At 34.8% G+C, this 17,064-nt stretch overlaps 1 protein-coding gene across 1 annotated transcript in view; it reads left to right on the top strand.

Moving 5' to 3' along the window:
- Positions 1-17,064, top strand: part of PTPRK (protein tyrosine phosphatase, receptor type, K) — a 587,115-nt gene that overhangs the window by 205,468 nt on the left and 364,583 nt on the right. Inside the window, exon 3 of the mRNA XM_011951661.1 lies at positions 647-918. Within this exon, the coding sequence (XP_011807051.1) occupies positions 647-918 (272 nt within the window). The remainder of the gene's footprint in view (positions 1-646; positions 919-17,064) is intronic.

Genomic DNA, 17,064 nt, shown 5'->3' on the forward strand with positions numbered 1-17,064 from the left:
TTTTAACTTTAGCCCTCATACTGACACTACAAAGTGTCCTCATTCCCTGAACTGGGATTCAAAATCAGTATGTTACAAGTGATCACATAACTTGTATAAATGATGATCTTCAATATGAAATTAGAAATGGTTCCATTATCTGCACTCTAAGCACATCTCCCTGCTATAATATGATGGATAGTGAAAAATAAAGGTGTACCCTCTATGTAAACCAGGCCAATAAAGTATCACTTTTGTGTATGTGTGTGTATATGTTGTGTGTGTGTGTATACATAATACATATATATATTATATTAAAAGACTTGTGTCCAGTAATAGCAGAGATTTAGAGTGAGATCTGGATTTGAACCCAGCTTTGAGTGTTACTAACTGTGCCTGAAATTCCTAATTTGTAAAATAGGATAATAACAGGTTGTTGTGGAGACTAAATGAATTAATACATAATGTGTACTTTGAACGTTGTCTGTTACCTGTTAAGAATTCAGTTCATCTACTCATTTGATTGGTATATTTCTATGGCTGTGTTCTGGAAAACAGTCTTTTTAAGTTAAATTTAATGTTCAGAATGGATTGGCTTATTTTTGTTGTTATATGTTCCCTTTGCTTATATATCTCTTTAGCATTATTTTTTGTAATGTCATTTCAGGTTCCTATATGATAGTGGACTCTTCAGATCACGACCCTGGAGAAAAGGCCAGACTTCAACTGCCTACAATGAAGGAGAACGACACTCACTGCATTGATTTCAGTTACCTATTATATAGCCAGAAAGGACTGAATCCTGGCACTTTGAACATATTAGTTAGGGTGAATAAAGGACCTCTTGCCAATCCAATTTGGAATGTGACTGGATTCACAGGTAGAGATTGGCTTCGGGCTGAGCTAGCAGTGAGCACCTTTTGGCCCAATGAATATCAGGTAATCATCTCTACTTTTCTGGTGTATGTTTTGATGTCATCAGATCTCACTATATGTGTAATACATCAATGTAAATATGCATCTCATGGTGATGAGAGATTTCCCTCTTGCCTTCCCCACCCTCATTGTTGGGGAAGTGTCATACACAGATATAAATATGCATCCATGGTAATGAGAGATTGCTCCTCTTTCTTCCCCACCCTGTTGATGAGGAAGTGTTTGGAGACATTGGCACCAAACCTTTAAACTAGGGAAAATATTTCTACATGTTAAAAAAATCAAGTTTAGGTCCAGAATTTGTTGGTGGTTTGACAAAGCTACTTATTGACAGATTCTTTTCTATGGCTTTGTTCAGGAAGAAATAGCCTTTTTGAGTTTATTGTAATCTTCAGAATGGACTGATTTACTGACTTTTTGAAAGTAACATTTGGGAAATAAATATGATATGCAGTTTCATGAAGTATGTTAAGGGGGAGGCATTTTCATTAATTATTTTAATTTTGATTAAGTAATTGAATAATGAATTAAATTTTGTCAATTAAATGATATGTAAATATAAGCCAAAAAAGATAAGTTATTCACAAAACCTTGGATGTTTATTTCAGAAATGAATCATTGAATTATGATTAAATCAGATAATCAGTAGTGTCAGTACCTACTTTATGTTTCTGTGACTGAGTTTATATACTCTTAACAAAAAAAGATTCATTTACTAGTTTGGAGAGTTTGTTCAGTAATCCTACTATGAGATTCAGTCCCTGGATACTATTATTTCTTTAAAAGGTCAATCTGGTGTTAGAGCTTTAGATTTAAACTTTTAAAGGACTTGTTTATTTGTAGCTTATTATAAAGCCTAATGAGAATACATTTATATAAAAGTATATTTTATGATGGTCAGCAAGCAGTATATAAACTAATAGTTTTATTTCTGCCTTTTAAAAATGAATTATTTCTTTAAGTGAGGTTTGTCTTTATTCTTGAAGGGGAAAAAAGAAATGCTTTGCTTTAATTGCTTTATCTTGAGTTGAGTTTTCTGTTTTATTAAAAGCCTTCTACATTGTAGGCATGGTTCCACAGGTAAGATTTTCAGTTCAAGGTTATCTGTTTATTGAATTTTCAATGGATTTTCATTAGGTACTAGTTGATTCTGTTATTCTGGAGCATAAGGATGTTTCTCTTCAGTCTAGGAGAGCTATCTGCTTTTTCAGGGTCCACAGCCCCAGGAGGGCTGCATATATGATATGGTAGGTAGGTGGATGGGAGTGTATAAAACGAATGCTAGAGCACTTGTTGCAAGATCAGTGGGCTCAACTCTGACAAAAGTGGGTTGATGGCTGTCATCGCCAGGTCACTCTCACAATGCATTATCATTATACTGATTTCATGAGAATCTGTCATAGGAGCTTAACATAGCACTAGAAAGAAGTTCTGATTCAGCAGAATAAAATTATCAACAGAGTCAGTTTCCACAAAACAAATTAAAACCCCCAATAAATCTAGCAGACTCATTAAAAATGTGGGTTTTGAAGTCAGATTGCCTGTATTCAACCCTGTTCACAACTTGTTTCCTGTGTAGATAGTTCTTTAAGGAATCAGACTGTCAGTTGTACTTTAAAACAACAACAATAACAACACAGAAGTAACTGTTGATAAATCCAGCAAGTAATATATCTATGATACATTTCTTTTTCCTGGTAACTAAGAAATAACATACATGTAGTTATTTTTTCTAAGTTGTTAAAGATCTTTGAATCATTGATGTTAATAACATTATTTTCTTATGGCACAGATTACTGCGGTGTTAATTCTACTGTTAAGTTACAGCACTTTGAACAGGATTAATAATTCTTTGTTCAGTCTCATTTTGCATGACAAAACCCCCTTCATTATATGTGCTTGTGGTGTATTTAAGCAAGAAGTGCCAAAAGTGCCTGGGTGAGTTTCAGCCTGGCCAGTGACATCATTTTGGAGATGTTTTGTCAGAGAAAATGATGACTAAATAAATACATGGAAGCTATGGGTAAATGTCTCATTGTTGCAGATTAAAATTTGAGCCATAGATAATTTCTTAAGTGATTATTTTGCTCTCACATATTTTTCCTTAACCTGCAAAGCTTAATCAATGAGAGCAAACAACAGAGTACTTTTTATTCATGTGCTTAGTGCTCAGTAAATTACTTGATTGATGTTTTCATCAATTTAATCATTTAGATTATTAGTTGTACCTGTGCATTAGTTATTAGAAGCAACCAACATGACAAACTATATTTATGTGCTTTTTTTCTCTTGGAAAGTAACATGAAAACATTAAATCTCCCATACATTTTGATAGCTTTCAAAGTCAAATCCTGTCAAGTATTTGGTAAGTACTGGTTTGCTGGCAAAACATGGTAGAATTTTTTGATGGGTGTTTTAGGTGCTGATGTCTCTATATTTAAAGAGAAACTCAACTGCTTTAAATACCAGATATTGGAGGCCAGTTTTGAGATTCCATCAGGGAAATTTGGAGGCTTGATTTCTATTCTTGCGTAAGAAAGGAACCACCTCCTATGTATACAGAGGTATGTCTCAGACTTGCTTTTTGGGGACAAACTTACCGTTTGAAGTTCCTTTTCTCTCTCATTAAGCCAGCTCAAATAGCTGGATAAATTTTCAGAAATATTTCATATAATTTTTGTTAAATTTTTAAGTAAAAAAGTATTAAATAAAATAGTGTTATCCTTAGTGAAGAAAAAAAACCATCTGACTGCCTTGACCATAAAACAATTTAGCTGTGACCCCTGTGAAACAACTAACTTCATGTGTTGAACATCTTATTAGACTTGCCCAAATGACTTAACTTCAGAATGTGGACAGACTTAACCATGAATTGATCCATTGGATTTCATTGTTTAGTATTTCATACTTTAACTTTGTTTTCATCATGATTTATGGAGATCTGTTTGTTCGTAAAATAATTGTTCTTCTTCAAGGCTTTTCCAACTCAGGAATGGGTGAGAATACTGGCTCTGTCGAGTAGCAGATTGTGTTTTTCATTCCAGCCATCTTTCAGCAAGTCAAGGGCATTCTTTGCCTTGACAACATTTTCGCAGAGGGATATGTTCAGTTGTAAATTATTCTTTGCTTTATCAATTCTAGGACTTGCCTCAATAAATTTCTCAATAATTAAAAGGCACATTTATTCTTAAGATTGGGGGAAAATTATGACAAAATGCAAATTCTGAAGTACTGCTTGCTTAGAAACTCTACCAGCTAAACTTCATGATATTGAAGTATGTGATATATTATATTAAGTAACATATGTTAAAAATACCTAGTTAAAAAAAGAATAGCTTTCAAAGGTCAACGTTATTGTTGCTTTATGTTATTTATTTTCATAAGCTGTAGTCATTTTATTTTGTTCTTAGCCTTGATTGCATGGTGCTGTGGAAAAAAATAATAAATAAGTGCTATATTTTAGTAGAGAAGCATAGATAAACCCTTTTGGAAGTTCAGAGAATAGAGAGATTATTCTTCTGTCCAGGAGAATCAAGGAAGAAACAAAAATTTGATGGAGGTTTGATATTTGAATCTTCTCTTGAAGATTGATGAGGAAGGATCAATGTACACAAGGTGAAGACTTTGCACAGAAAATCACAAAGGCAAAGTAATTTGAAATTGTAGTAGGTGTTGGGAGCCATTGACACGTTTAGTTTTGTTTTTCCTTTTTATCACAGTAGTGATATAATCTTGTTCTGCTTAACAAATTTTCTAGTCATTGTCCATTTGTATTTTTTATTTAGTTTCTTCTTTTGAAATTTTTGGATCATTCCCTAACTTGTTGGTATTAGTTAGCTTAGTGTGGTTCTTAAAGAATATCCCCATTTTCTTTTATTTTGAATGCACAGCATTCTTTTCAAGTTTTTTATTTATTGTAACTTCTACTATTAGACATATACTGTGAGGTCACATCATGCTAACTCCTGGGGGTACACAGGCAAAGTCCCTTTTCTCATGAAGTTTGCAGTCTAGCTTTGCACTGTAGAAGATAAAAATGTAAATCAGATGTTTGCTGTGCTCTTAAGGAGGCTAGTCCAGATGGGAAATGTGAGATATACATAGATATAACTTGAAATACCATAGCGATGGTTAAATGGCATAAGAGAGGTAAATATAAAATGTAGTGGGGAGAGCAAAAACAAAAGATAGTTTAGTTTCTAAAGTAATTTGAAGTAGAAATGAGACTAGAATTCTTTTCTGTCGATTCCTCTATTCCTAGATGCTTTCCACTGTACTGTGTATTTTTTTTGTAAATTACAATTACTTAGAGCCAGCGAATGTAAATTTTGCTTTTTGACATAATCATTGCAGTGATCCACTAACATCTAAGGAACAAACTGTTTTTCACCTATGTTTTCAGAACAATCGATGTCTTTTCAGCTTAGTATACTAATTATAGAAATTATCGTATTACATTTGTTTTAGTTGCTATGGTTGAAAGATGCTATTCTATGTATTTTATAGGCCACAAATAAGTACTGTAGATTCTTATATTGATTGCTAAATAGAAGTAAATAGGGAAAACCTCGTAAATCCTTAGGTATCATCTCCATGTTAAATTTCAGCTGAAGATCAGCATACCTCTAAAAGCATAATTTTCTCCACTCTGGAAGTCTGACCTGTCTTGTATTCATAAAACTAAGTTCTGCTTTGGGATTAAATCCATACTTTCTTACTGAACAGTGAGGTTGTTACTAAATGAGGCAGGCAGACTTACGTAACTTGCAAAACTATTAGTGGAAACCTAATCTGCTGTTTTCCATTAACTGGGTGCACATCATTAATCACAAAAATGATGCGTGATGAAAACTACAGGGGTTTGGCCAGAAATTGGAATGTGATAATATAGCAGAAAGTGCCTTTTTCTCCCCCAATACATGGAGAAACAAACACAACTTTTGCAATGCATTTTCTTCTTAGCATTTTTCCATTGGTTTGAAAAAAAAGTAAGAATTGACAGGCACGAGATTTTCTGTTTTTGTCTCCTTTTAAAAGGGTTATATTAATGTATATTATGTTGATATTTTGGCAGTAGAAAGACTGTTACACTCCAGAGATTCTACTGGCTTTGGATCTGAAAAGACTGGGGTTAAACCAAGTGACCATTTTTACTTGAATAAAAAGCCTCTAAAAGATTGATCTTCAGGCGCAGTAGCCTATGTAAGAAGAACATACTCATGAACCATCCATGCAAAGAGTAAAAACCATCCATGCAAAAAGTAAAAAGAGGGGATGTCCCTCCTCTGTCATAGCTCTCAGAACTCTTCCAATTTTTTTGCTGATCTGCATTCATCCATATAGAGACCCACTTTAGAAAGGCAAGCAGCAGGATTTTTTTTTCTCTGGATATATGATATAGAGGTAACTTCCTACATAAGCATTGTAAGTAACTCTGCTCATGATCTTGTATAGCAGGGTTGCGGATATTGTTTGTTGTCTATTTATTAGTCATTCTCCTCGCTTTCCTTCATAGTGGCAGGAGTTCCAACCAGCTTACTTGCTTTCCCAGCTTTTTTGTAAGTAAGGATGGCTATATGTAACACAGTTCTGGTCAATTAGTTAGGAAAGAAAGTCTGCCAGGAAACTTCTGGGAATGGTGTTACTCCCTGATCATAAAGAGAGTACTGTTGTATGAGAACATGGCTCTTGGTGCCATTGTGGTCATTTTGTAACTGTGAGGAAGGAAATAGCTGACAAACTGAGGGTGACAGAAGAAGGCTTTCAAAGAGCCTGGGTCCTATTCTCAAAGTAATAATAATAATAAATAATAATAATAATAATAATAAAACTATTGTTTAAAGAATTTTTAGATGAATATTCTCCTGTGCAGCCAAAAGCAATGTTATACTTCATGTTGTGTCTTAAGCTTTCGAGCAATACTACCTGTCAGCACATACTGTTTGTCGGTAGCACATGTAAGACATACGGTAGAATTAAAAAAATATGTATCTACCAATGAATGAAGCAATTTTTATTTTTCAATCTAGTTGGAGAGAGAAGACACACTTACATACTTGAAAATGTAAATAGGTCGGTAAGACAGTGGATCACTGACTAAAGGGGCTAGAAAGGAAGGAAGGAAAGATGATCTATTTGGTATCTACTGTGTGTGGGATACTAGGCTGGAAACTTTCATGTTTGTCATCTTTTATTTGTATTAATATTTGAACGTGTGCTAAGTAAATGTTTCTTACCTTCATGCACAGTTGAAGTTGTGCTTATTTAGTGGTGGAGCAATATTATTTCTCATTTTTTGTCTTTAGTAAAATAGTATGATTTTTATGAGTTTGGTCTTTAGCTATATCAGTGACTTCTGAAGTTAGCCACAACTAGATAGACTTATTTTAGTTACGGCAATAGGATTTACCTAACATGGTCATTGTGGCTTATTTTTACACTGACAAAATACCTTTTGTTTGATCACAAATCTCTTTGTTGCAAATAGAATACCCCAAATGGGTTGAGAAGGCCCTTATATTATTATAGTCATTGTTTTCTTAAAACTTAGAACCCTGTGAAGGTGACTTGTCTCTGGTTCCTGATGGTGATTTGCTTTTTTTACAAAATGTCTGCTCTACTTTGACCTTAAATGGTTATTGTTGATTCATTGATGAAACTTATGGTTGTGTAAATAAATTTTAGCTGATGAACAAAAGAGTCCTGATAGTTAACAGAACAATTACTGTAAATATGTAATACGCCACTTTTTATTCTGCTCAGTCATACCTGCTTTTATGTAGGGCGGTGGGAGCTGCCACAGTACCTTGCATTGTTTCTTTTGAGAAACATTTCCATAAATTAGTTCAATTCCCTTTTAGTAACTGATTGAAAAATAATGGGCGGTCAGGAGAAATAAGCATTGTTTGTTCAATGCATGATTTTTTCTTACTTAGGAGTTTGTCTTATCTAAGGGGAATGAGGAAGACAGATACTAAAAGGAGCAGTGGAAGAGATGCCAGTTCTTTGCTTGTGTACTCAACTAGCACTCACTTCGGTTTGCTGAATCTGAAAAAATACATTTCTGATTTCTTGTTTTGCATAATTCTTTATTAATTATTTAGCATACATTCATCAGGCAGATAAATGTGAGAACCATTTCCTTCTAATCAGTTTAATGCTGTTTCTGACAATGCTATACCGTTTCATATAATACATGACAAATAGATAACAATTTAAAATTAATTTTTTCTTCAATTATGTTGTCTGCTGACTTTGATAGTTAATTGGAATTGGTCTAGTTTTAGGGCTTTCCAGTTTTTGAACAACTTGAATTTCCGTGTGAACTCTTTGTCCATTTTCATTTCAAAGAGTGATTTTTCTTCACTTTAGTCTATATATAATATGTGAACAAAATATTGGTGTTATAAGGGAAAAACAAAAATGAATATGTTTTTTATTTAAAAACATTTTATCTAAAAACTTTTGTGCTGTGGTGATTTCAGTTTCAATTCTTAGAAAACAAATACATTTTTAATTTGAGAGAATGTGGGAAGAAGGAAACGTACAGCAAATGTCAGACATTTGTAGTCTTTTCAATTTTATTATTCTTTAGATAATATTACATAGAATCTAATTATTCTGTTGTTAGTAGGGTTAGAATATGAAGGAAAACAAACTTTGGACACTAAATTTTACTCATATAATCTAGTGGACAATTTATAGTTAATTTTAGCTGTCTTGATTTTCATAAGGTGTTCTTAAAACTGTCATTATAAAACTAGCTACTACATGTTATTTCTGCATTTAATTATAAACAGTCATTGCACACACCACTGGAATTCCCTTATGAGAATTAGATTCTTAATATTATTTGAATGATCTGTTAAAAAAATCATTCTTCTCAGCCCTCTGGAAGCAGTAAATCAATTCTCATTTTATGTTTAAAAATAAGGTCTATAGTCAAATTTATACCAAGTAATAATTCAATAAAATAATAAAGAACGAAAAATTTCTAGTACCTAGAGACAAAGTTTGGTGCAAGCTTAAATATCTTTAGATCCTGACATTTTGCAACAACATCACAAGTATAACAATTAGAAACAGCGTGGTTCTCTGGGCTTATATTTATTAAAAGACACTTTTGGTTTGGTTGTAAACTTTAGTAATATAAGACTTACAAAGAGATGAAGTCAGTTTAGCTCCATAAACACCAAGATGAATTTCTGTGTTTTGTTTTTGGTTGTTGTTTCTTTGTTTGTTTGTTTGTTTTTTCTTTCATTTAACCCCCTCTTTCTGTGTCTTATGGGGATGGAATGAGACCCATTGTAAGCAGAACAATAAAGAGAACCAAATAATTGTTTTTCTGGTACATATATTAGACATTGTGACATGATGTGTGATAATTAGAAGTAGAAGGTCTCCTTTTCTTTTCTTTTTTTTTTTAATGGTGGTGGAGAAAAACGTAGAGGCCATTTTGTATATTGAGTAAAGGTTTGGATTAGTTGTCATGTGACGTGTGTTTACTGTCCATTGTCACGTGTCCATGTCCATTCTGTCAAGGCCTCCTTGCTCATTGAGTGACTGTGTTGTGGGACTTCTTGAGTTTCAGTCCCTGCAATATGGGATGATAGCTAGTCTACTGTGATTTATTAGGTTCACAAAGTTGTCTATTTAAAGCTCTTATTTAAAAATTACAGACACCAACTAGAGCTAGTTAAGTAGAAAAGAGACAGAATTGAAAAGATTTGGGAATCACTCACAGCATTTAAGGGAAGAGGAATTCCCAGCCGAAAGAAGGCATAGGACCCAATTAGATCTGAATAAAACAGAAACACTTTCTCTCTGAAGGACTGCTGTACTGACTTACTTATTTTATCCATTTGGTGAGTGGTTATTGAGCAACCTAATCCATGCCAGGCACCCTTCTGGGTGCTGGGGTTGGACAGTGCTGAATAAGTCTCAAGGATCCTATAGTCCTAGGAATTCTACTCTAGGGGTCAGAGCCAGACCCTAGGTCAGTGGGGGAGAAAATCTGGATAAATAAATGAGAAAAATATTAGAATACAGTAAGTGCTAAAGAAATAATTAAAATTAAAAAAAAATATGAGAGCAGAAGTCTTAGAAACTGCATTAGACCAGGTGGTCTAGAAAGAACTGTCACCTGGAGATCTGAATGAGAAAAATGAACTAGGCATGCAGAGATCAGGGGAAATACGTTAGAGACAGAAAAAAACCAAGGACCTAAATATGGAAGGAAATTGGCATTGCAGAGGGACAGAGATTGGTACAGAGGTCAAAGGTTACCTGTTTCAAGATGAGATGGGCAGATTCCAGTTATGTAGAGCTTTGCAATCTGAGGAAAGAATCCTAATGCTTTCAGATAATTTTTATCAAGGGACCCTATTTACTCATTCTTAGTCTTATCTTGTACGTGCTTCTCATATATATTTTTCTTTAGTCTTTTTTTACTGTTTACTCTGCTCCCAGCTCTGATTGTGTCTGGTCTTGATAACGGTAATTTCCTATTTCTCTCACCTTAAAATCTATTATAAGTCAATTACTTGTTGGGGGATGCTAATTTGCTGATATTGAGTTCCTCACATTTTGCCAGTGTTTCCTTTAAAGTCAAAACACTCAGCCTTTGTTTGAGGTCCTTCATCATTTAGCGTCAGACAACTACTCCAATCTTTCTACCACTCTTTTTTTTTTTTTTTAGGATGTAATGTATGTATGTCCTGAAATGGCTTTGTTTCTTCCTTTCCCTTGTCCAAGTTCTGTTTGTCCTTTAAGACCCAACTTTAAGTCCACTTCTACCATGTAGTCTTTGCCTAACACCTCCACACTCAGTGATCACTCCCTTTTCCTTGGATGTGTGTGGCCTGCATTGCTCATTAGACATTTTGCTTCTTATATGTATTTCAGGTATTTTTCCTCCAATAGTATTATAGGCCCTCTTTTAAAAAGGTCTGGGTGTCCCATAAAGGCAAAATGACAGTTAGGTGCTTTGCAATTGTATAAATTTAAAAAAATCATTCTGACAGTAGCACTGTGGTGTCACTGGGAAAAGTACAACTATTTTTATTTTAGAGATAAGGGCTGAGAGAGGATAAGTGACTTGCTTAAGGTCATGTTTCTAGTGAGAATAGAGCTAGCTCTCCTCTCTCCTGTGAAATTCTAGTCCCTCTCTCCTGTGCCAGGCTGTATATTGGTGATGATTTTCCAGTCTTGGTGTCAAAAGAAAATTGGCTTGCTGATTAAGTATTCAATGATGGTATAAGAGTAAAGTTAGAATTATTTTATATCCATACACTTTCTCAGGGGTCTTATTTTTTAATATTATTTGTTAATGTTTCTTTAAGAACACTGAATGGTTTCATGGGTTGTGTATCCAAGAATTAACTGAATGTAGCTGAATACTTCATGGAATGCTCAGAACTTTGGTGAACTGAAGTTCAATTCATTTCCACAACCACATGCTGAGTTTTTACTACACGCTTAGCACTAGTCTGGGTTTGGGGACAAAACCAACAAAAAAAGTGTGAAAACAATTTTATACTTTTCCTTAGGGAATATAAAATCCACTAAGACAATTGCCCATACATCGATAATTTTTAATGGAAAATGATAGTTAAATAAGACTTGGTTATACTATTATCACTAACTCATAATATTTGAAAATGCCATAATTAAACAATGAGGGGAAGAAAGTCTTCTGAGAGAGATAAAACATCCACATTGGCAGCCTTGTATTTTGTTTCATTAAATGTCCAAAGAGTTGTTAGGGCTCAGAAAACAATCTCCAAAATGAAAGCATCTGGAGCAGTTTCAGAAATAAAAGTTTCTCTCTGACCTTCGCCTTCCCTCCTGTCTCTCACTTCTCCTACTCCCCCAAGGCTAGCCACTGAAACTATAGTTGGCTTCTACAGGAACCTCTTCCCCATGGCAGGGCATAGAAACCACAACCTCTCTTTTTCTTCAAAGCCAGCCATAACACCTGAAAACAATTGCTCTAACTTTCACCTGCCTTTCTGTGAAATAACTGGCCACGAAGAAATTATCTGACCTATCTTGTTTGCATGTAGGTCAAAAGACCCAAATACTAGAAAGGGTCCTGCCCTGTACCCAGAAGGAAGAAATGCTGCACAAAGTGGCCAAGAAGAATGTGGACAGGCCTTGCTGAGTTTCCCCACCTCAGTCTACTAGCATTGATTAGATCATACTCTTCATGTGAAATCATATTTCTACATGGGTGTCCATACAACATTGAAACTAAGCATAAAAACTGATTTTTTGCCATATTTTTCAGTTTTCCTTCTGAAGGCTCCTGTGTTGTGTAAACTATGATCAGATAAATTTGTTATGTTTTCCTCCTGTTAACCTGTTTTTTTTTTTTTTTTTTGTGATAGGAGTGTTGGTCATGACCCTTAGATGGGAAGGAAAAGGATTAAAATATTAATATTGCAGAGAAAACAGTACTAATAAGGGAGCTCCAAGAAGGAAGAAACATGTGGGCTCTGGGATCCGATAAAAATTGATCTGGTACTCGAGAGGCTGAGGCAGGAGGATTGCTTGAACCCAGGAGTTCTAATCAGCCTGGGCAACATAGCAAGACCCTGTCTCTTACAAAATTGAGCTACTGTGGTGGACATAAAAATGGTGGGTGTGTAAAGGCAGGAGTAAGAGGCACTTGAGGTTTCCCAATTATAAGGCATAGATAGCAGTCTCAGGCAGTCAGAAATGAGAACGATCATACCGTGTAAGGGGACAGCCATACTGCTCTCTCTGGCCCGCATGGAAGGTCTTGAGATGAGGAGGGAAGGGATATGCTGAATAAGTTGTACCTTATTGAGAAGTTTCCAGATCTGGGGTGGGAGATTTGTCTGTTTGACTCCTCCGTGCTTGGACCACTCAGAAGAGGCTAATCAGCAGAACAATGTGATGACAGTGATGATTTTTATAAGTCAATCTGACGACTGAATTTAGCAGATCAAAGGGGGCCCATAACACAGCATTTACTGGACATCCACACACTGTACAATTCAAATCCTCTCTGTACGAACTAGACCCATGAAGTTGCACTGTTCACATTTTTAGATGATGACCTGTGGACAGGGCAAGTCATATTTTTGTTACTTAGTTCCCTTTCTCTTGGGTAGAGAATTATTTATTTTGTTATGAAAGGTAATCAGGTTTTTGGCATACAAACTAATATTTTTTAAAAGTCTATTCAAAGATTATTTTGTCAACAGAATTGCTAAATTTTGTTCAATTTGTTCATTCTGCTGGGATCCCGGGGGAACTTTCCCTCATAATAAAGGCTGAAGGATGTCCAGATTATGCTCTTCTCCTCCATCTGCCTGTTAAGTCCTTAATCTCCTACACCTGGGTGTTCTAATCCTTTATTTGCTTTAAGTACCAAGTGGTTCCAAGTCGGACAAGTTCTATGTCCAGTATGCCAAGTAAGCTTCATTGTGCCATAGAAGGGCATGCTACTCCCCAAGATCTCCTGGAAAATAAACTGGGTTGCTGTTCACAAATGGACCTGCTGGTTTTAATGCAGCCCAGTTAATAAATGGCATTCACTCAGCGTACAGCCAAGAGTACCCCATTGATTGGCAGCAGGAAGCTCCTTGTTCATGTTGAGAGTTCCTTTTTGCGGTGCCGCTTGCCTCTGAGAATTGTCAGTGGGCTGCCTTTACAGTGCAGCAAAAGGTCCTTTCTACTTTTTCATTGCCATTTGCTTCCCAATTTGGAGCCAGTTGAGTTATTTAGTTATGGGCCTGAGTTGTGTAAGATATAGCATTTTTAAATGAGTTTGTTTCTGGATCTTCCTTGTTCAGAGTTCTTTTTTTGGGAAAAACATCAAGCAAAGGATACAGAAGGCAACATTATCCTCTGCTTCTTAGTTATCACTCTAACTGAAATTTAGTGGACTACCCTTGTCAAGAGGTTATGCCCTGTATTGCGTTTCAGCCTTGGGTCTCACTCTAGTTCAGAGGGAGGTCATGTTGCAGAAACAATCCTCTCACCTCAGCTAATAAATCCTCCTAACAAATCATCTCTGCACCCATTGAGACCATGTATGTCTATCAGCTATCTTATGGAGTGACCAGAAATCAGAGAGAAAGAGGACACAGTCTACTTCCCCTGTTATCTAAGTCAAAACTTGGTCATCTATAACTAACTGAATAAAGCATGTGCTTGTTGGGTGAAGACACAGTAGCTCACTAAACTTACAAAAGAAAGATATAAGAGAAAGGCTGCTCATTTTCCAGTACCTTTGCATTTCTGATTAGCCTTCATATAAATGGATGGCATTTTTTTTGTAGGCACTGAGACTGGAACTTTTCATATTATTTTTCAATCTTATTACCTCTACTAGAAAGAGAGTTGATTAGGGAGATTATTTAAACCATTATTTGTGATCATATTGTTGGGAGGGAGTGAACTGGTACCAAGGAGAATTGGAAATTTTCTATAAAAATGGTGTTAATTTATTAACCATGAGAAGGAGAAATTTAAAAACCTGAATATTTTAACTCAGAGGGAATGGTTTGGAAAATATGAATTAGAGTGGCATTTGTACTTCTTATTACAACCTGGCCACACATCATTATTTAATTCTTAAGTGTTTTTAAGGTTCTCTTCTTCTGTAATATAAAACAAAGAGTCTGATGTGAAGTTATTTCAGCTACTGATGTAACAGACTTTGGAGGCAGTAACTCCAGTGAGGGGAGGTCAGCAAGCTGCTTTATGTAGCAGCTATCACACTTCACATGGCCATTGCCTTGTGTAGGGTCCGAACCGTGGTTGCAGACCAGGACTCCTGTGTTTGGTCTCTAATGCTTCCCTACTGTCTAGATGATCTCATTGATTTTTGATTACTCCTGGACTCTAGGCTCTCCCACCCCTCTCTGCCTTCAGCTTTGTTCCAGGAAATCCCATTTACACCCTAACTTTCACTTCCCACTCCTCTTCCAAGAGGAACTATGTCCCTATTAGGAAAAGATTTTGTCCTTGCACCAGAGGTTAAGAGAATTGGAGAGTAGGAGAGGTAATGCCTGTACCATGTCTTTTAGTTGGTCTCAATTTTTAAAAAGGTCTAGTGAATGCTCAGTTGGATCAGACTGTGTGGTAAGTGAAAAAAGAATGAGAAATGTTAAATCTTTGAACTAAGAATTTGTTCTCAAGCAGGGTTATAATTGATAACCTATTGGCTTGACTACTGAGTGATGAGGCATTTAATGTAGAGGATAGCAACTCTGTCATTTACAATATTATTTATTTAAAAGTGGCATGTAACCTTAACAGTGATCTGCCTTCTCCTGCATCTTTGATTCTTTTCTCCAGGCCTACTCCAGTGTACACCATGTGTCCACTGATGCCTACCTGTCTCTCTGCAAATATGTAAAGGTTTCATTCAGCTGCAAAACTTGTTGAAAGTTTATGAAACTTATGAAGAATTGATGTCCAGAAGGACAGTGAAAAACTTTGTCCTGTCTTTCTGGATATGTGTTCTTCATAGCTAGACTTCGTAGGGTGGTTTTTACTTAATGCTTCTAGTTCCTTTCCAATTATTGTCATGTAACTTGGTTGCTATTCCTTTCACACACCTGAAAATTTCTGTCTTCTGATGAGATATCTCTGACTTTTCCCAAGTCTTTATTCCCCTTGTCTTCCATGTAATGTTTGAGATTATTGGACTCTTTCCTTCCTTAGATTTAAAAGCCTGTACTACCCTTTATTTTTTGGTAAACTTTTTTGATCATTTTTTCTTTTTTCTCCTTTTTAAAAAAATTTCCTCTAAATACAAGCAGTTCATGTATTCAGTTTTCTTTTATTAATATTTATTTTTGGTGAAATATTTTATAGTACATGACTAATCAGGAAATATAAAGAATAATAATATATGTATGTTTTATGGAAATCAACTTAATCTCACCAGAACTTCTTAAAAGTTTCTCTTCATTAAAACTTTCCTTCTGTACCAAGGAATGTAGTATTTTGAAGGTTTTGTTCATCGTTTTGTTTCTTTTTTCTTTAATTTACTTTAAACAAATATTTTGTTTTATACAATTAACAAATGCTTTATAAATGATATCATGATTTGTATATATTTTTTGGCTACTCTTTTTTTTTTTCCCAGTCAACATCCAGGATTTTTATGTAGTGGTAATCATTTTTTCAGTGTTGTATAGCATTCTATTTTTGAATAAGCTAAAATTGATTATTCAGTCATTTGTCTATGGATATTTGGGTTGTTTCCTGGTTTTCTAGTGGTAATATTTTAAAAAATATTGTTATGAGCATTCACATACATGTGTATGATATTGCTAAGCAGTGATATTGCTAAGGCATGTGGTTTATGTATTCAACTTGATAAGTTGACTCTAAGTTGTTTGCCAAAATGATTGAACAATTGGCATTCCAGTTGGCACTATGCATTTCTATTGATGCATATGCTGAATAACCCTTGGTATTTATTTGCACATTTTCAGATTGTTTTTCCTATTAGGTAAGGATAATATTGTGGTCCAAATTTGAATTTTTTCTAACTATCATTGAGGTTGAGCATGTTTTCAAATATTTGTTGTTTGTGTTTCTACTCCTGTCAGATTTTCATTTATGTCTTTTGCTCAGTTACCTGTTGGTTTATCTGTTTCTTATCAATTGAGAAGCCTTCTTTTCTAGTCTAGATAGTAATCATTTGACAATAATACATGCTCGTCTTAGCTTGGGCTTATTTTTTCACTTTCTTATAGTTCTTTGGACGAAAAGCCTTAATTTTAATGTTGATGATTTTATTCATTTGTTTTTACTTTACAAATACAAAAAAAGTGACTTTGTTAAGAAGCCCTTCCTAACACTGAGTTTATTTTATTCTGTATTTCTTCTAAAAATTGTATGATTTGCCTTTCAAATTTAAATATTTGATGACTTTGGGTTTGATTTTATATATAGCCTAAAGTAGTGTCTTTTATGATACTCTTCCTTAGTGCTGGATTCATGCATGTACATTTTTTCTGTGTCTTTTTCTTTGTCTCTCTGTGTCTCTGTCTTGTATGTGTGTGTCTATGTGTGCATGTGTGGGTGTGTATATATATATATGTATATATGTGTATATATATATGTATATATGTGTGTATATATGTATATATGTGTATATAC

Source organism: Colobus angolensis, unplaced genomic scaffold, assembly GCF_000951035.1.
Source record: "Colobus angolensis palliatus isolate OR3802 unplaced genomic scaffold, Cang.pa_1.0 Scaffold322, whole genome shotgun sequence".
Classification (NCBI taxonomy): domain Eukaryota; kingdom Metazoa; phylum Chordata; class Mammalia; order Primates; family Cercopithecidae; genus Colobus; species Colobus angolensis.